Source organism: Myxine glutinosa, chromosome 4 (assembly GCF_964187855.1).
Source record: "Myxine glutinosa chromosome 4, kmMyxGlut1.1, whole genome shotgun sequence".
NCBI classification, from domain to species: domain Eukaryota; kingdom Metazoa; phylum Chordata; class Myxini; order Myxiniformes; family Myxinidae; genus Myxine; species Myxine glutinosa.
The window spans coordinates 83226819-83248097 of NC_136264.1; the positions used below are offsets into that span (position 1 = coordinate 83226819).

Genomic DNA, 21279 nt, shown 5'->3' on the forward strand with positions numbered 1-21279 from the left:
AGTGCTGAATAGAAAAAATTGAGACGTGGCTCATTGTAAAGAACTCTCCATGGGGAATAAAATATGTTAATGATGATGTCATAGGTGCCTCCATTATGACGTCATAATTCGACAAGTACAAAACTTCATCCGATCAAGATGCAATTTCTTAAGCATCATCAAGGAATAAATTAGTTTAGAAAACAAATAATGATGACGTCGTCGGTCATGTGGTTCGGCCGCCATATTTGTCCAAAATGGATGATAAGAAAGTACATTCCGGCAAGTCCTCGGTCTCTGACCGAATTTTCATCTGTCTGTCTGTCTGTCTGCTTGCAGTACTACGTCTCCACCGTTGCACGTAGAATTGCCAAACTTTACACACGTTTGTCTTGCCCTGGAATAGACTGTGCCCAATTGATGACGTCATCGGTCACGTGTTTTGGCCGCCATCTTGGAAAAACCGAAAAACTTTGCACCTCTATATCTCCGAAAGTGCTGAATAGAAAAAAATTGAGACATGGCTCATTGTAAACAACTCTCCATGGGGAATAAAATATGTTAATGATGATGTCATTGGTCACGTGGTTCGGCCGCCATCTTGGAAAAACCAAAAAACTTTGCACCTCTATATCTCCGAAAGTGCTGAATAGAAAAAATTGAGACATGGCTCATTGTAAAGAACTCTCCATGGGGAATAAAATATTTTAATGATGATGTCATAGGTTCCTCCATTATGACGTCATAATTCGACAAGTACAAAACGTCATCCGATCAAGATGAAATTTCTTGAGCATAATCTCGGAATAAATTTGTTTAGACAACAAATAATGATGACGTCATCTATCGTGGTTTGGCCGCCATAATTTTCCAAAATGGCCAATAAAAAAAGTATATTCCGGCAAGTCCTTGGTCTCTGATTGATTTTTCATCTGTCTGTTTGTCTTTCTGTTTGTCTGTCTGTGTCTGTTTGTCTGTCTGTCTGTGCGCAGCATTACATCTACACCGTTGCACGTAGAATCGCCAAACTTCACACACATATTTGCCTTGCCCTGGAATAGACTGTGCCCCATTTTTAACTCTCTTGGCCCAAGGCCTCCATTATGACGTCATAATTTGATAATTTGACAAGTACAAAACTTCATCCAAGCAAGATGCAATTTCTTGAGTGACATGACGGCATAAACTGGTGGAGAAAAACAAAATGATGACGTCTTCGGTCACGTGGTTTGGCCGCCATCTTGGAAAAACTGAAAAACTTTGCACCTCTATATCTCCGAAAGTGCTGAATAGAAAAAATTGAGACATGGCTCATTGTAAAGAACTCCCCATGGGGAATAAAATATGTTAATGATGATGTCATAGGTGCCTCCATTATGACGTCATAATTCGACAAGTACAAAACTTCATCTGGTCAAGATGAAATTTCTTGAGCATCATCAAGGAATAAATTAGTTTTTGAAAACAAATAATGACGTCATCGGTCACGTGGTTCGGCCGCCATATTTGTCCAAAATGGCCGATAAAAAAGTACATTCCGGCAAGTCCTCCGTCTCTGGCCGATTTTTCATTTTTCTGTCTGTCTGTCTGTCTATCTGTTTGTTTGTCTGTCTGTCTGTGCGCAGCACTACGTCTACACCGTTGCACGTAGAATGACCAAACTTTACACACATATTTGTCTTGCCCTGGAATAGACTGTGCCATAATTTTAACTCTCTCGGCCCAAGGCCTCCATTATGACATCATAATTTGATATTTCGATAAGTACAAAACTTCATCCAATCAAGATGCAATTTGTTGAGCGACATGACGGCATAAACTGGTGGAGGAAAAAAATAATGATGACGTCATCGGTCACGTGGTTCGGCCGCCATCTTGGAAAAACGGAAAAACTCTGCACCTCTAAATCGCCGAAAGTGCTGAATAGAAAAAATTGTGACATGGCTCATTGTAAAGAACTCTCCATGGGGAATAAAATATGTTAATGATGATGTCATAGGTGCCTCCATTATGACGTCATAATTCGACAAGTACAAAACTTCATCCGATCAAGATGAAATTTCTTGAGCATAATCTAGGAATAAATTAGTTTAGAAAACATATAATGATGACGTCATCGGTTACGTGGTTCGGCCGCCATATTTATTTGTCCAAAATGGCCAATAAAAAAGTACATTCCGGCAAGTCCTCGGTCTCTGACCGATTTTTCATTCTGTCTGTTTGTCTGTCTGTCTGTCTGTATGTATGTCAATCACCTAGAGTTCGCAATTTTAATCCAATCTTCACCAAATGGTAGAGTTGGTCATAAGGAAGAAGACTATTGATTTTGAGGTCAAACTTCATCTTCAAGTCAAATTTCTAAAATTGTCATTTTCATCCGATTAACTTGAAAGTTGAACGGCATTTGTATATCAAGTCACTAAATTTGGAAACCAACTATTTTTGAGGTCAAAAGGTTAAAGGTCAACTCAAGGTCAGACTTCTAAAATCATCAATTTTCGTCTGCAAAATCGTCACTTTCCATCTGATTAACCTGAAAATTAAAGAGCAATTACATAGTGCATCACTGAATTGGGAAACCAACTATTTTTTAGGTCAAGGGTCAACTCGAGGTCGAACTTCTAAAACCATCAATTTTCATCCGATTGATCCGAGCTATGATTAAGATAGTCAGTTTTAATCTTAATGAAATGGACAATTTAATGCCTCCATGGCAACTTTTCTTTTAGCGTGGTGTGGATGGATTTTGCAAGTGTCGTGCTCTGCATGACGTCTTTCTTGTTTGTGTATTGGTATGTTAGTCTTTCATGGCCGAACCGTCACACCTCGAGGCCCCACATTTTGGGTGTAGGTACTTCAGAATCTGGGGCACGGTTTTAAGCCACCACACATAGGCCTTGTCGTCCATTTGGAGGGCACCAAATGCCACTAGAATATGTGTATAGTAGGATGTGGGGTCAGGTTGTGCTGCCGTCATCCTGTAGGAAAACGTAACCATCATGATGCCAATAAGCTTTACAATGTCCAACACGTTCCGAAACCATCGCCGGGAAAAGCTCACCCAGCTGGGTATCCTCCTTCCTTCCCCCCGCCCCTCACTGTCCACTGGGCAGCGCCGGGGTTGCCCTTCAGCAGCATATCGTCAGCGGAATATTGTATCCCATGTGCACGTGTTGGTGATGATGATGTGTTGCCACTATTTGATCCTTTTTGGTATCGGGCACTTATTTCTTTCCAACACTCATTTGTAAAAAGCAATAGTTCCTGAACTCACGAAACATTTTATATTTTGTTGATTTCCACGGGGGACTCTGATCGTCTCAGAACTACCTGTATTATCATTTCGTTTAAGAGCTATTGACTGAAGCAGACTGGCAGACATTGATACACTCATAAATGCAAATTTGACCAAAGACCCATTTGGATCTGGCAAAAGATAATGTAGACAGCAAAGTAATTATCTGTGGAAACGTTTTGAGTTTATTTGTATTTGCATGAAGTGCAAAGCTCAACTTCCCTTGTATTTCTCGAAACCACTGCTTATCTGTCCCTTCTGCATTCCCTTACATTCATCCCTACCCTGCAGACATCTGAGTACAAAGACATCATGTATCCTGCCTGGACGTTCTGGGAAGGAGGCCCGGCCCTGTGGCCACTTTATCCAACTGGAATTGGTCGCTGGGACATTATGCGAAAAGATTTGCAGATGTCAGTATCTTCAGCGGTACTTCTTCCTAGCTTCCTCTGTTTGTTTCCTTGCCATCTCCTTCCATCCATTTCATGTTGAAAGGACAGAGGTTGCCCTCATTTCTCCCACCCCAATCTGCATATGATTGGAAGCTATTTTAAAGACGTGCTCATCCGAAGACAGGCCTTGCCTTTCCAGTTATTATACTCATGCAAATAGCTGTTCCACAGTAGGGTTGTCCAGGTATATCTTTACCTAAATGAATTATGAATATGCACTGATAGTCATATTTCAGGTACTAGGGCATGCCCGTACTATATCTATATCTAAAATTATATCCCCCCCCCTCTATTTACATGAAATGGTTTGGTCCAAAGCGAACGGCTTGCGAGTGGTGACAATCCCCCCCCTCTATTTACATGCAATGGTTTGGTCCAAAGCGAACGGCTTCCGGAGTTTGGTAAAGAAATCGCCATCGCGTGCACAAACGCGCAGGAAAGCGAATGAAACGCAAATTCGTTTTTATTAGTTGTAAAACATAGTTTAACGCCAACATAGTTTGCAAACGTGAAATAAATGAATACGCTCTCAAATGTGCCATCCGAGGCAGAGTGTGCCCGCCACGTTCGGCACACGCGATCGTTCGCTGCTCTCTGATTGGTTGAATCGTTTTTTGGACATAGCTCGGTAAGTAATTGTCCGATTAATATGAAACCTTGAAAAGGCACATCCTCGGGTCCCCAGCAATATACCTGGCAAGTTAAAAGTATATCGGACCCGTGGTTGTCGAGAAACAGCGGTCACAGACAAACGTACAGACAGAGATTACTGGAATTATAGATAGATTAAACCAATTTTTGATCTTGTTGAGGTCAGGAATCGACGTTTCGTACATTAGCCTGTAAACTTGTAGACAGCTCTCACTGGATTGACGATTCCTTTTGGGAAGGAATTTATCCCCCCTTGTGAGTGATTAGTTCAGGCATTGCACGAATGATATGCAGGGGCAAGGGATATGCAATATCTATATTTTTCTTTTCTTCATCATTACACTCATTTACCTTTTCCGTCCATGGAACCGTCTGCTCGAGGCCCGTCTTTCCCACTCTTACCCCCAGGACTTCAATCAGGCAGTGCACCACCACCTCATTTCATCCCCATCCTGGCCCATGATCTGTATTCCCCCATTAACCCTTCCTATCCCAACCCTCTTACTTGCTAGTTTCAGTTTCCTTTTTCTCTCTTTTTTTTTTCTCTCTCTCTCTCTCTCTCTCTCTCTCTCTCTCTCTCTCTCTCTCTCTCTCTCTCTCTCTCTCGCTCTCTCTCTCTCCCTCTCTCTTTCTCTTTCTCTCTCTCCTCTCTCTCCTCTCTCTCCTCTCTCTCCTCTCTCTCTCCTCTCTCTCTCCTCTCTCTCTCCTCTCTCTCTCCTCTCTCTCCTCTCTCTCCTCCCTCTCCTCTCTCTCCTCTCTCTCCTCCTCTCCCCGTCTCTCTCTCACCCTCTATATATATATATATATATATATATACAGTCACGTGAAAAAGTAAGTACACCCCATGTAAACTTTTGACTTTTTCAACATATTTCAACATACAGCTATTTGATCTTCATTTCAACAATATTGATAGATAAAGGTGATATATATATATTGAACGAATGATCGTTTTAAGGCCATTTCCCCGCTAGAGCGGGGGTTAGCCTTGCGGGCCCCATGACAATCATGGTTCCCTGTTTTGAGGTAATGTTTTTATGGCCGGATGCCCTTCCTAACGCCAACCCTTGGTCACGCTCTTATGATGCGCAGGGATACGGTGTACCTATTCTAAACCGGGGTACACACCGTGATCATTCATCCCAGCAAGCTGGTACTCAATTTGCCGACCTCGGAAGGATGACAGGCTGAGTCAACCCCCCTGGCGTTAATTCAGCGATCGACCGGGATTCGAACCCAGGATCCTAGGATCCCAAGCCGGCACCTTAACCGCTAAGCCAACACCAGGCTAAATATAACAGGTGATATAATATAACAAATATCATGAAACATTTACATTTTGTAGTCCATTGTATAATTTAAATAAACATAAATGCAAATTTCGCATGTGAAAAAAGTAAGTACACCCTTGGCTCTAATAGGTGGTATTGCCCCCTTTGGCAGAAACAACCTCAATTAGGTGTTTCTTATAACTGTCTACCAGTCTCTGACATCGACTGGGAGAAATTTTTGCCCACTCCTCCATGCAGATTTCTTTCAGCTGTGCGATGTTTGTGTGGTTTCTTGCATGCACAGCTCGTTTCAAATCCCCCCACAACATCTCGATGAGATTTAGATCCGGGCTTTGACTTGGCCATTCCAGAACCCTCCATTTCTTTCTTTTCAGCCATTCCTTGGTGGATTTACTGGTATGTTTAGGGTCATTGTCATGTTGCAAGGTCCACCTTCGGTTGAGCTTCAACGCTCCAACAGATGGCCTCACATTATCCTCAAGCACCCTCTGGTACAATGAAGAATTCATCGTGGATTCTATGATGGTGAGCTGCCCAGGCTCTGATGCAGCAAAGCTGCCCCAAACCATAATATTTCCACCACCATGCTTTACAGTTGGTATCAGGTTCTTGTGGTCAAATGCTGTCTTTGGTTTTCGCCAAACATGTCTTCTGGTACTGTGGCCAAATAGCTCTACCTTTGACTCATCTGTCCAGAGCACATTGTTCCAGGAGTGCTGGTCTTTGCCAAGGTGTTCATTGGCAAACTTTAGTCTTGCCCTGATGTTCTTTTTCCTCCTGGCACACCTCCCATGTAGATCAAATTTGTGCAGCCTCTTTCTAATGGTAGACTCGTGCACTTTGACATCAACTGTGGCAAGAACTACCTGTAGGTCCCGTGATGACATTCTGGGGTTCTTAGAGACATCTTTCAGCATCTTGCGGTCTGCTCTCAGGCTGAACTTGCTGGGGCGGCCTGGCCTGAACAAGTTGGCAGTTGTTTGGAATCTTCTCCACTTGTGGATGATCTTCCGGACAGTCGAATGATTGATTTCAAATTGTTTGGAGATCTTTTTAAATCCCTTCCCAGACTCGTAGGCATCTATAACCTTCTTTCTGAAGGCATCAGAGAGCTCTTTTGGTCTAGGCATGGTGACGCCGCACACTTCAACAACAAAGAGCAAACCAAACTAAATGTCTGAGGTTTAAATAAGACAGGTTCCTCCAAGATCCTCTCTAACGATGTTCTAATCATTTGCACCTGAGCTGGTGCACCTGATTCTAATGCCACGCTTTGGTGACAGTGACAGTTTGGACTTCGGTCCACACGAGATCGGGACAGCGCTCGTCACGCTGTTATGTTCGTTGATTATATATATATATATATATATATATATATATATATATATATATATATATATATATATATATATATATATATATATATATATATGTGTGTGCAGTGTCTGTCTTGTGTTGTCTTGTCTTGTCACTGGACTACCACAAAATTTTGTGAAATCGTACCAGACTTCTGGTATGCACATATCACTCCCGTCGGTATGTCCTAAGTGTATTTTTTTAGAAAAAATTTCCAATTTTTTTTTTTTTTAGATATGTTTTCGGGAAATTTTTTTTTTCAACTTCAATTGTTTATAAAAGGTAATATCACGTATATTACAAATACATTTGTGTAAAATAATTGTTTGAATTATGATTGGTGTAAACCATGACAAAACGGCAACTCGGGTACAGTCATTTGTCTATATATCTACACATCTGGGTAGTGTCTGTGTTGTCATTTAACGACTCCCTCAAACTTTTGTTTCCGTGGTTGTGAAGTGTTTTTAACAACGTGGTGGTGGTTTTGAATCACGTGGTGATGAGGTATTTTGAATTACGTGGTGGTGACGTGTATTTAAATGACGTGCTGGTGAGGTGTTTTGAATTACGTGGTGGTGAGGTATTTATAATTACGTGGTGGTGAGGTGTTTTTAATTATGTGGTAGTGAGGTGTTTTGAATTAGTTGGTGATGAGGTGTTTTGAATTACTTGGTGGTGAGGTGTTTTGAATTAGTTGGTGATGAGGTGTTTTGAATTACTTGGTGGTGAGGTGTTTTGAATTACGTGTTTTATGGCTGTGAGGTGTTTTTAATTTAGTGGTGGTGAGGTGTTTTTATTACGTGTTTTATGGCTGTGAGTTGTTTTGAATTACTTGGTGGTGAGGTGTTTTGAATTACGTGGTGGTGAGGTGTTATCGTCCCAAACTTCCAGTCTGCACCTACCCCTCCCCTATGTCTGTGCTGAGGGGTTCTTTTTTGAATTTTATATATTTTTTCAACCTAAATCTTCAACATAAATTGCTTATAAAAATTTAATGTCACAAACACAACAAATACATTTGTGCAAAATAATTGTTTGTATTATGATTGGTGTAAATCATGACAACACAGCAACTCAGGTACAGTCATTATCCTCAGCTAAAATGAGCCCTTTCCTCAGTAATGACGCCAAGCTAGCATATATATATATACACAGCAATACCCCGGCCTACGTCATTAATTGGTTCCATAAGACGTAACTCGGTTTTTGACGTAAACCGGGCGTAATGGCGTAACCGGGCACTTTTTCAGTGACGTATGCGAGAATACGTTCCCTATCATGAATGATGGTCGATACCATCACCATGGCAGCCCTAAGGCATGCGCTATCACCGACACTTTTTCACCTTTTTCATACCTTTTAATCAGATTTAACTTATCTTCCATCGTAACCACATTACGCTTGGAAACACTAGCACTATCCTTCTTAGGACCCATGGCTAACACAGACACAGCAAAGGAATAATCACAAAAATAACAGTGAAAGGCAAAGCAAGCACGCGACCGCAGCACAGGACAAAATGCAGATGGCGTCGCCTTTGTTTTGAATGAGAACCAGCAGCTACGTGTACTTATACTGTACGTACATTTTAAAAATATTTTAAATGTGCTTTTTATTGTATTTTAAATTGTTTTTTAGCTTCTTGTATTGTTAATTTTTATGTACTATTTTATTTATTTTAAATATATTTTTAAGGAAAAATTAATAATTTTTTTCACGTCCTCCTATTATGATGTAGGAGTGACTTAAAGTCGCACATAATGACGTTCGCTGAACTGAAATTTACTCCAGAAGAGTGGCGTAAAGTCGGATTTGACGTAGGTCGAAATGGCGTAAAACGGGGTATTGCTGTATATATATTCCTTTCCTGTTTGTTTATTCCGTTAGAAGTTGTGCTCACTGTCAATTTAGCCTTGGGATGTATATATATATATATATATATATATATATATATATATATATATATATATATATATGTAGGGAGCTGTAATGCCCCTCCCCCTTTGTTAACTCTTGCTGCTTTACCAATTACCAAGTATAACCAATTATATGTTTTGTTTTGACTGATTGCTGTACTCTTTTATAATACTTAGTCCTTTCTTGTGCATTGAGGATGTGTAATATCCTAATAAGGAGTTCTGTGCTTGTGAGCTCTTGGCCTGTGTGGGCACAATCTCTTGTTCCCCTTCCTGGCCTTGGTTGCAGCTGTTATCTCTCTGCCTGCTTCATAACTTTGCCAATATCCTGTGGGCTGACACATTTATGAGTGTCCCCTCCCTTTGTACTTTCCCAACCAAGGTTTCTATACAGAAAGTTGTAAACATGTTGCCACATATGGCTGACCATCTCCTTATCTGAGCTAACCTATGAGTGGCCTTGGATGAGCTTCCTCTAACTAACTGAACAACAGGATGGGACTATGGTGGGAGGGCCAATGAGCCCATTCTGTCTCTGTATCTTGTGAGCTGAAACCACACCCGATATTCCTTATATAAAGCAAGTTTTAATCGAATTATTTCAGAGCATCTTGTTGTAGTGTTGGTCATTTCATGTGAGCCTTCTGCAACTCCCTGCTTCTCCGCAAGCTTGTGTATCGAGTTCTAATAAATATATCCGTTGCTCCTTTCTCTGAGTCTTCTGAGTCCCAAGTTCTAAGTCCCGATCCGACAAGTGGTGGCAGCGGTGGGATCAGTCTGTGCAGTCCGGGACGCGGTCCCAGGCAAGTGAGTGGTGAGACCAGCTGGCAATTGATCCGGGTCAGGTGAGCTGTGGTTTTCTTTTGTTTTTCCTTTTTAGCCTGGGGGTCAGTCCAAATTGTAACCCACTCTCTTGCTCGGATGCCGTTTGTTCCGTTCCCTGCTCAAACCTGATCCACGAACCTAAATTTAAATACGGACCGCTTGGGTCCCGGAGCAACTGACTGTTTATGGACTCGTTAGGGTAACGTTACGTAAGGGGAAGTGCCCCATGTTGGGCGCCTGTGGATAAGGAGTAATAGATCTCTGGGTTGTGAGGGTAAGGATAAGGGCGGTGTCCCGATCCGAGGCCTACCCGGGAGACGTTGGAATTATAAGTAAGATTAGAAGTATTATAAGGGCGTAGGACGCCAGGAGAGTACAGTAAGGGTAGGTTAGACGGCTGAGTAGGCGGGCGATCCTCTCAGGAGAGTAGGTAGCGTGGCTGTACCGCGAGGCGGGCGATCCTCACGGGTACAAGGCTGCGAGCCTCTCAGAGTTAGGTAGACGGCTGTACCGCGAGGCGGGCGATCCTCACGGGTACAAGGCTACGTCGGTAAACTAAATTTTCCTAGGATGGGGAACAGGATAGGTAATAAGACTGTAAAGGCAGGTGAACCGCTTAGAAATACCCCAGCATTTTTCATGTTTCGGAGGTATGGCTATGATGCTGCGAGACCAGGGAAGTCATGGGTTGCGCTGACTAAGGATTTAGGTGAACCGTGGCCCGAAGGAGGGTCTTTTGCGCTGGAAAAATTGGACGCGTTGTATGAGGCATTAGAAAAGTTGGAACAGGCCACGAAACACTTCCCGCCTGACTATTGGAAAGTCTTTGGTTGGTGGAAGGAAGAAGCGATGAAGCGACACGCAAAGTCGAAACAGGCCAGCTTGGCTGGTGAGGTAACAAAACTCAAGGGTCTGAGGAAACAGGCGAATAAAGTGCAGGATGAAGCGATTAAAGAAATAGAGAGGCAGGCCAACGCGCGACTGATGTCGCTCGTTGAAAACCCAGACCCTGCGGTAGGGGAAGTAGTGACCAATTTACCCTCCCCAGCCCCAGACCTAAGCCCTGTCCCGGGGTTTCAGGCACCACCTACCCTTTCTGCGCTCCCGCCACCACCTCCCTGTAACCCCGCTGCCATCGCGCCCCAGATACCCCAGAACCACCCGAGCCAGGGAAGTCCGTTTGCACAACTCGGGGCTAACGGAATAGATGACGGGACCGACATCGCAGGGTTCCCGCCACCGATAGGACAGGATGGGTTATACCCCTCACTGGTAGGCTGTAATGGGAAAGAGACCTCACAAACTACCCCATTGGAATGTCAGGAAACAATGGGAAGGAAAACATTGTGCCCCGTACAAATTATTGGAGTTAATGCTCAAGGTCAGGGGGTTCGAGAAAGGGTACCATGGAAAGAATCCTCTTTAACGGTAATGCGGGAAAGGATTCAACATTTGCTTATTGAGGATCCACGGCAGATAGTGCCAACCATGTCGAATTGGTTTTTAGCTGGCGAGTGCGACTATCGAGACGTAACTCATATGGGAGTATCCGTGCTCCCACCCAAAGTATGGGAAAGGGCTAGACAAAGAGCACACTGGCCGCCGGTCAACCCAAGGGCAGCAGGACCGGGCCAGATAACACAAGCGCAATGGGAGGCACTGAAGGTCCGGCTGCTGGATGCCATTGAGCAGGCGCTGTTGCCAGCAGGGGTTCCGGATTGGGGAAAAATCGGGGCCATAAAACAAAAACCAGGAGAACAAATTGGAGATTACCGAGAAAGGTTGGAAAAGGCCATCGCGCGCTGGGGAGGACTGGGTCCGATGCAGCTGGGAGGGCTACCCCAACCATTGGTAAATCAATATTTAATCGAGGGGCTTCGGCCGATATTAAAGAAACAGGTACAGTCCGTCCTCTTCGGCTGGAAGGGAATGACAACCAACGAATTATGCGACAAGCTGGAACAATGCCCGGGCTCCTCCTTAGAGGAGAAGAAGGATATTAAGGAGGAAATATTGCAAATGTTTGTCCAGGAGAAACGGGCTCAATTTAATCAAAATAAAAAAGGGGATCAGAGTCAGAACTACCTACGCGAACAGTGCCAGAAGTGGGGGCCTGTCCGGGGTTATGAGGACCACGGGAGGAGCGGTTTGCCTTTCTATAGGGGCCAATTCCCCAATGGAGAGTGGATCCACCGCGAAGGTAACGACTGCGAAGGTTGTACTGCTGAGGACTTTGGACTAATTAATATGGACGAGATAAGACAGCAATGGACAATACCACCCCCTCTTCCCCCTCCTCCTCAAAACCCTCAAACTTGGACCGTAGAAGGGCCCCCTCCCCAAAATTGGTATCCACCAAGACCCCTTCTCCAAACCCCTGGACCACCCCCCAATAGTGGGATGCAGAATGGACCAAGGGGGAACTGGGCCCCACCTCGGGGTCCGCCGCAATGGCAACCAGTAAACCAGTCACAGAGGGGGCCGCCAGAACGCCGGCTGGGCGGAAGGGGCGCCGTAGAGGGACGACCTATGCCCTCCGCACCACCGGTTCCGCAGGAACCGTGCCATTATTGCAAGCAAATGGGACACTGGATACGTGATTGCCCAAGTGCTCGTAAGGGGTTTTCGCCCCAATACAATAGAGGGGCCTATTGACGGGACGCTGGCGGGTCGCCCAAGGAGTGTCCTCTCTTGACCATGACACCGGCAGAGGAACCAACCTTGACGTTGGACGTGGAGGGAAGACAATTAGAATTTCTCGTCGATACGGGTGCGACTCGCAGCACAATTAACAAGGGGCAATTGCCCTCTTTGCGCCCCACGGCGAGGAACGTTCAAATACTGGGTGTTTCGGGTTTACCCCAAGCGCTTCCTATTTCGGAGGAAGTGCGAGTAACATGCGGCCCGCTGGAGGCTAAACATGCGTTCTTGATGACCACTACCGCCCCGACAAATTTGTTGGGACGGGACTTACTGTGCCGATTGGGCTGTCAAATCTCATGTACAGAGGAGGGAGTTTTCGTAGACGTCGCGGAATCTAAACGCGACTTGTTAATGACGGCATTGTCTCGGCCCGGCCCCACCGCGTATTGGTGGCGCTTGGATGAAGGGGCTCTGGCTACTTGGACGCATATCATAGATAATGTGTGTTTGGACAGTTCAGTTCTGCGAGATTGGCTACAACTGCACCAAATTTCGATAAAAAACTTAAAGGATAATCCACCCCATTGCACTGCGTACTATGATGCAACGGGCGAGGACGAGAATTATCGAGAGAAGGTTAAGGAAAAGCTGGGCGAGCGCATGCCTCTACATTTATCACGGATATGGATCGGCCGTGAGGGGATAGGTATCGAGGCAGTCCTAACCTCGAGTCAGCGTGCGTTGACCCAATACCCCGAAGGAGCGGCCGCCCATGTTACCCTCACCACTGCCAAGGGGTGGCCGCCGGAAAGTGTAGGTTGGATGGTGGGGCGGTTACGAGAAGTTCCCTTACAAGGTTATCGGAGTAAGAGAGGCCGCTGGACTTTGAAACGGCTCCAAAATGGCGAAGGGTTCTCAATTGACTTCAAGACACAACGGAGGGATGGAGTGTTCGAAGTAGCAGAGTTGCCCCCTAAGGGCACCTATGCCATGAGGGCAGTGCTAACGGACCCGGGTGAGTCAGATTACCTCCTAGCGGAGGTGCCAGACAATTTATGGCCTAAGAGCGACGGTGAGGTTGGACGGATGCGAGACGCCAAACCTCTAGTGATAGCAGTGCAGCCGGGGATGCGCTTGCCAAACGTAAAACAGTATAAGCTACGACCTGAGGCCGACGTAGGCATAGCACCAGTAATTCAATCCCTAGTGGAACAGAAAATTATCGTGGAAACAAACAGCCCATGTAATACACCAATTTTGCCAGTAAAAAAGCCGTCAAAGGACAAATGGAGGTTTGTACAGGATTTAAGGGAGGTGAACAAGGTGATACAGGGCATACACCCACTAGTTCCAAATGGAGAAACCCTCATGATGTCAATCCCGCCAGACGCAACATACTTCACAGTTATCGATCTTTGTTCTGCGTTTTTCTCTGTGCCCATCGCGGCTGAGTCACAATACTTGTTCGCTTTCACCCATAGGGGGCGCCAGTATACTTGGACAGTACTACCTCAGGGGTTTTCAGATAGCCCCACTCTGTTTTCCCGGGCGCTACACCGCGACCTGGCGGATGTGGAATTGAAGGGAGGGTCAGTGTTGCTGCAATACGTTGACGATTTGTTGATTTGCTCCCCTTCGAAGGAGGCGTGCGAAATGGATTCCATGGCCCTTTTAAAGGCCTTGGCGGCCAAAGGCCACAAAGTAGGCAGACCAAAACTTCAGTTTGTGCGGAAGGTTGTAACTTACTTGGGACACGCCATTTCGCACGGAAAACGAGAATTGGATGCTGGACGGGTGACCGCTATCATGGAGCTGCCTCGCCCTCGCTCGCAACGGCAAATGCTGCGCTTCCTAGGTATGACGGGATATTGCCGCACTTGGATACTTGATTTTGCGCTGCTGGCTAAGCCACTGTACGAGGCGACCAAATCAAACGCCCCGGACGAATTGGTATGGACGGATGAATTGAGGCGATGTTTTGACGGGCTGAAAAAGGCGTTGGTCACGGCACCGTCATTAGGACTCCCGGATTATGCGAAACCATTTACCCTTTACACTCACGCCGTGGGAGGTTTCGCCCAGTCAGTTTTGACACAGACCCATGGGGATAAGGAGCGGCCGGTAGCCTACTTTAGTAAAAAGTTAGACCCGGTCGAACAAGGGTTTCCGGTGTGCCTGCAAGCCGTGGCAGCGGCCAGGTACGCAGTAGAAAGAACAGCGGACATCGTTATGGGACACCCAGTAACGCTACCGGTACCGCATTGCGTCACTTCGCTGTTGTTACAGCGAAGCACACAGCATTTGTCTAACACTAGATTAATGCAATACGAATCCGCACTGATCACTGCAGCCAACATCACGATCGAACGTTGCACGACACTCAACCCAGCCTCACTGATGCCCACCCCTGAGGAGGGCGAACCCCATGTGTGCGCCGACGTTGTGCAGCTAGTCTCCACGGTGCGATCGGATTTAAAGGACAATCCCTTAGAATACCCCGACTGTACATATTATGTCGATGGATCAGCTAGGCGCGCATGGGACGGGTCCCTGTTGTCCGGGTACGCCGTGTGCTCGGATAGCGAAACGGTGGAAAGCGGGCGTCTTCCACCTACATTTTCCGCACAGCAGGCGGAGCTGTGCGCCTTGACCAGAGCGTGCAGCTTGGCGGAAGGCCTTGCCGTCAACGTTTACACAGATTCGGCCTACGCTCACGGCGTAGTCCACGATAAAGGGGCCATCTGGAAGATGAGAGGTTTTCTCACATCTGCAGGTTCAGTGATAAAAAATGGCGCGTTGGTAGAAGGGCTCCTCCGAAGCATTTTACTTCCCCGCGCTATCGCGGTAATTAAATGTCGTGGCCACCAAAGGGCGGACACTGACGTTGCCCGGGGCAATGCAAGGGCGGACGAGGCGGCAGGAAAGGCCGCCAACCAACAGATAGAACGCAACATGCCAATGGTGACACGAGCAAAGAAGACATCCGCACAGATTGCTGACATACCGACTGTGGGACCACCCGCCACACCAACTAAGGACGATATCATAAATTTGCAGAACGCTGCACTGACGGCCGAACACGAGGACTGGCTCAAGCGAGGGGCGATACGCCTCGGGCCAGGAGAAATATGGACCCTTGACGAGAAACCTATAGCACCCCAGGCTTTATTGCCTTGGCTGGCACGCATGGCTCATCAGAATGGTCATGTGTGCCAGAGGGGGGTGATGGGACAGATAAACTACACTTGGGCAGCGCCAGGTCTGTCACGGATTGTATCCGAAGTGTGCCGATCGTGCGTGGTCTGCCAGCAACACAATAGAGGGGCGCCGCCGAGACATGCACATGACGGGGGACGGCCCCCGCCTAGTGGGCCGTTCGCAACTATCGAGTTCGATTTTACAGAATTGGAACCAAGCATGTCGTTTCTCTATGTGTTGGTAATCGTAGATACGTTCACCAAATGGGTCGAAGCATACCTATGCGTCAAGTCCGATGCCCCGACAGTAGCGAAGCGCCTCGTGCGGGATTTTATGTGCAGATTTGGCATTCCCCAGATAATCTCGTCGGATCAAGGGGGCCATTTCACGGCGCAGGTGGTTAAGGGCATCCTGAAGGCGTTGGGCGTTAAACAGTCCTTCCATTGCGTTTACCACCCACAGTCATCGGGACTTGTGGAACGAACGAATAAGACTTTAAAGAATAAACTAGCGAAACTTTGCGCAGACACAGGCTTGAGGTGGCCAGAGGCTCTCCCGCTTGCGTTGATGAGCATCCGTTCCACCCCGGGTCGCACTACGGGCCTTTCCCCCCACGAAATATTAATGGGACGACCTATGAGCTTGCCCGTTTCAGCACCAACGGACATGTCCACCCTTGCTTTGCCAGTAATGGATGACATGCTTTTGAGATTTTGCATAGGCTTGTCCAATGTGGCACGCAGCATCCATGCTCGAGTACGAGAGGCGCTGCCTGAACCAATAGGCCACGCCATCCACGACTTCCAGGCCGGCGACTGGGTGCTCGTAAAGCACTTCACCCGCAAGGCTGCTTTGGAGCCACGGTGGAAGGGACCATTCCAGGTGCTACTGGTCACACCGACGGCAGTCTTCTGCGAGGGTAAACCTTCTTGGATCCACGCCACCCATTGTAAGTTGTCCATCCCCGCACCACAAGCCACACAAGACACCGCACCTCACATTGCTGAAGACAATGCACCGTCTAGGGCACTACAGTCTCCTAAGGGTGGCGATGACGGTCATGATGATGGGAATTCTGGGGAACTGCCGAAAACCCCCTGCCAAGTATAGGCTCTTGCACTTTGAGCTATCGAGAAAGGACCTCCCCAAGTACCCAGGACCCGACAACTATTCAGCATTTCCCCTCTACCCCGTGAAGTATATAACGGCTCGCTGGGGAGACAAAATAGCGGTGAATTGCTGTAACTTGGAAACAAGCTTTAAGTGGTTATCTGTAAGATGGGTGGAAGCTATAGTGGTACACAATAAGACACCACAGGCACGCATGACAAGACCACGCCTAGTCCTGACTAAGGTTAGGAAAGTGGAAAACGGAACATACACTGGGGACATAAGTAGTCGATATGCCCCAGGATATCGATGGGGCACGGGCATTGAGAATACTACCCTCTTATTGCATTATACCCCCATTGGCCCGGATACAACAATGATACTCGAATGTGGAATATGGCCCCCTCGCACGACAATCCCAAATGGAACTACACCCTACTTACGACCTAGTTGCGCCGCTTACGTCATTAAGACCCCGCCTGCCCAGGAAGTAAGAAGGAAGCCAGAGGAGAACACATACTGGAAGGTCGCACGGCATATGGCCACATTACAGAATAGGACACGGTGTTGGATGTGTATGCACCTTCCCCGCACCAGCACAGCAGGAATACCAATGGTAGTGTTACCCCTATCACTCAATGATTTGTGCTCAAAGCCACTAGACACCAAATGCCTTAGTACAACCCTGACAAGCCAAGGTTCTGACGGAACCGCGTGTAAACGAGTTTTTCAGTACTCTCCCCCCATCGAGTCCCGACACTTCGAGGAACGTCCGGCGCCGGTTTGGGTTAAGCCGGCTAAGGGGGCCCTCTGCTTAGAAGGAAAGGGCCAAATAATGGTAGGTAAATCCGTGTGTAGAGATACCCTCCTCGCGGACCCTAGGAAAGGGCAACACATGCTGTTAGTAAATGTTACAAGTTCGCCTTTACATAACCTCACACACCTCCAGTTGGCATGGGAAGGGGAAAACGGAACAAACACTATCCCAGACCTTCGCACTTGCATGACCACTCATTTAGTGGCTCCACACGGGACCATGTTTGTATGCGGGAACAAAGCTTACCCGTATTTACCTGATAATTGGGGAGGAATTTGCTATTTAGGATCAGTTTTCCCAGAAATGGAAATGCGACTACACTTGCATAATACCCCTGCACCCATAAGGACACAACGAAGCACCTATTGGCACGACGACGACACCACCACCTTACACGGCGCTGATTGGGAGAAGGCCGTTGGTTTCTTCTTCCCATGGGCTGGGACGGTCATGAGCAGTTACCGCATTGACAAAATTGCGTTAATCTTAGAAAGTGTGGCCAACGCCACCGCTACAGCACATGACGAAATGTTGGACACGGTTGTCCACCTGCGTACAATGGTTATGCAAAATAGGGTTGCGTTAGATATGCTATTGGCAGAACGAGGAGGGGTATGTGGGATAATTGAGGGTAGATGTTGTACTTTTATTCGTGATCCTTCACAGGGGGTCAGTGCTGCTATTATAAGGTTAAGGGAAAGCGCTCATATATTGACAAGGGATCGAATGGATCGGGAAGCTTCCCACCAGTGGCTTACTGACTGGTTCAAAGGGTGGACAGGTACGATAGTAAAGTGGGTATTGACCGCCTTGGCAATAGTCCTTGGAATCGTGGTCAGTTGTGTAATAATCAAGGCTTTAGTCCTTGCGTGTGTGAGAAAGTTTTCCACAGGATGGACACTGAAGACGACAACAGAAAAGGCCATGGTGATGATCGACAAGCTGATCGCAGGTCCAGATGACACACCAGCCGCCGACGTGACTGCAGATCGCGGATCCTGGAACGACGACCCGAACGAGTCACTGGGCCGCGACAATGAGATCTCCGCTTCCGAAGATTGTTCTTCCATTGTTGATATTACCGATAATGATGTTGATTACACATTTGCGGACCTCGAAGCATTTCAGGCTGCCAGGAGGCCGATTACTCTGGGCCCCAACATGTCGCATGCAGACGTCAACGAGTTCCTAAGGGACTCCTCTCGTTTTTTCTCGATGTGTAAGGCTATGACTGTTGCTGGCCGCCGACGCCGCAGGCCTACGCCACCTGAGAATAATGTTACTGCTGATGTTACCAATGATGATGTGGGCCACTTGCAAGGGTCTCCGACTGATGTTTATGTCTCAATGCAGGCCTTGCCTCTTTATGTTTCACGAGCTCACCTTTATGTCTCACAAGCTCACAGTGAGTCAAACGTCACTGACCCAGTCCGGGATTTGGACCCAACTGCAAACCCAAGCCCGGATGGAGTGGAACTCGATCGTGGAGATACTCTGAGTTCCGAATCTGATTGTTTTACGAATTCGTCCAGGAATAGCAGCGATGGAAGCAGCATCGCCTCGGACGATCTCGACTTTGACCCAAAGGAAGTTGCTCTCCCTCCTTTGGACCGTTATGCTTTGTTTTATGGCCATAGGTTTGAGCCACCTGATACTGACGATGTTGTGTCTTCCCCAGATCACCAGCATGTAAGAGACCTCATGAACATGAATATCGATTGAGCGCCGAAGATCTACAAGGATTTCACCTGGGGAAGCTTGGGCGAGCTCCCGTCAGGGGGGAGTCCTGGCCGCACCTCTGTGCTCCAAGGGTGGGTCGGGAGATCTTCCTGGGTGTGGACCCCGGCGGAACCAGAGGTCTTCATTGTGGATTTGACGCGCTATTCGATCTTCATGCCTCTACGGTCTCACCTCATACACCCATCTACACCTGACTTACATCATACACCCACTTACACCCACATACCCGCGGATCATCCTGCTGAGTGCGATGTGTGGTACTCGGGTACGGGACATGCTCACTGGGCTGCATCCGCGTGGTATGTTTAGTGAACCCTTTACACTGTCTATCTCACCTCTCTTGGAGGATTTTTCGTGCCATTTGATCACCCTGCTTATACGGACTTACATTGTATACTTTGTATACTCACATACAGACGCGAATCATCCTACTGAGTATGTGTGGTGCTTTGGGTACGGGACATGCTCACTGGGCTGCCTTCGCGTGATATGTTGAAAGACTTTCCTGATTTGATTTGTTTCTGCTTTGTTTGAAATAAAGGCCTTTGATTGGCTCGTAGATAACTTTGTATCTTAGATCCAAAAGGGCGGTATGTAGGGAGCTGTAATGCCCCTCCCCCTTTGTTAACTCTTGCTGCTTTACCAAGTATAACCAATTATATGTTTTGTTTTGACTGATTGCTGTACTCTTTTATAATACTTAGTCCTTTCTTGTGCATTGAGGATGTGTAATATCCTAATAAGGAGTTCTGTGCTTGTGAGCTCTTGGCCTGTGTGGGCACAATCTCTTGTTCCCCTTCCTGGCCTTGGTTGCAGCTGTTATCTCTCTGCCTGCTTCATAACTTTGCCAATATCCTGTGGGCTGACACATTTATGAGTGTCCCCTCCCTTTGTACTTTCCCAACCAAGGTTTCTTTACAGAAAGTTGTAAACATGTTGCCACATATGGCTGACCATCTCCTTATCTGAGCTAACCTATGAGTGGCCTTGGATGAGCTTCCTCTAACTAACTGAACAACAGGATGGGACTATGGTGGGAGGGCCAATGAGCCCATTCTGTCTCTGTATCTTGTGAGCTGAAACCACACCCGATATTCCTTATATAAAGCAAGTTTTAATCGAATTATTTCAGAGCATCTTGTTGTAGTGTTGGTCATTTCATGTGAGCCTTCTGCAACTCCCTGCTTCTCCGCAAGCTTGTGTATCGAGTTCTAATAAATATATCCGTTGCTCCTTTCTCTGAGTCTTCTGAGTCCCAAGTTCTAAGTCCCGATCCAACATATATATATATATATATATATATATATATATATATATATATATATATATATATATATATATATATATATATATATATATATATATATATATCTATATTATAATAGCCGTAGATGATTCTGTCTGTCTGTCTGTCTGTCTATCTGTTGGGTGTCTGTCCGGGGTGTGGCTTACTCGGTTTGCAGAGTAGCTCCACCCATAGCTCCACCCATTCTGGGAGTGGCTATAAACAAATATCCACCATTTTATTAACTCGCATAGCTTTGAGTCCTGTTTTGTAGGCCCGTGGTGTCTTGCTCTCCCCCAGTTTTATTTCAAATCAAATTCGATAAATCATTTCATTTTTCACAGTCGTTAACATAGTTTTAGACTCGGTTGAAAAAAAACGGGAAGAAAATCCGATGAAAGTTGCCGTTTATAGAACGAAATGAATTCTCAAAGGCCTGTAACTTCAAGGCCATTGAGTCTCTCTCACGCCTTTATCTCCAATCTAACTCACCATATGATTTCATTTTTATCGATGGTTTTACTTTTAGACTCGGTGTCAGCAATAATTGAGAACAATCCACACACGCGGGAAAATGCAGAGATATATTTTTTAAAATCGCGTCATGGTGTATCATACACCGCCCAACATGACACCGCCGGCAATGTGTCGATATATATTAAAAATTCGCTTTTGCTTTTCCGTTATGATATATTACTATTTCGTTTGATGATAGTC

At 46.4% G+C, this 21279-nt stretch overlaps 1 protein-coding gene across 2 annotated transcripts in view; it reads left to right on the forward strand.

Moving 5' to 3' along the window:
• Positions 1–21279, forward strand: part of POGLUT1 (protein O-glucosyltransferase 1) — a 78245-nt gene that overhangs the window by 21306 nt on the left and 35660 nt on the right. For both annotated transcript variants that reach the window (XM_068099858.2, XM_068099859.2), the window contains exon 5: positions 3566–3687. In XM_068099858.2, coding sequence (XP_067955959.2) covers positions 3566–3687 — 122 coding nt within the window. The remainder of the gene's footprint in view (positions 1–3565; positions 3688–21279) is intronic.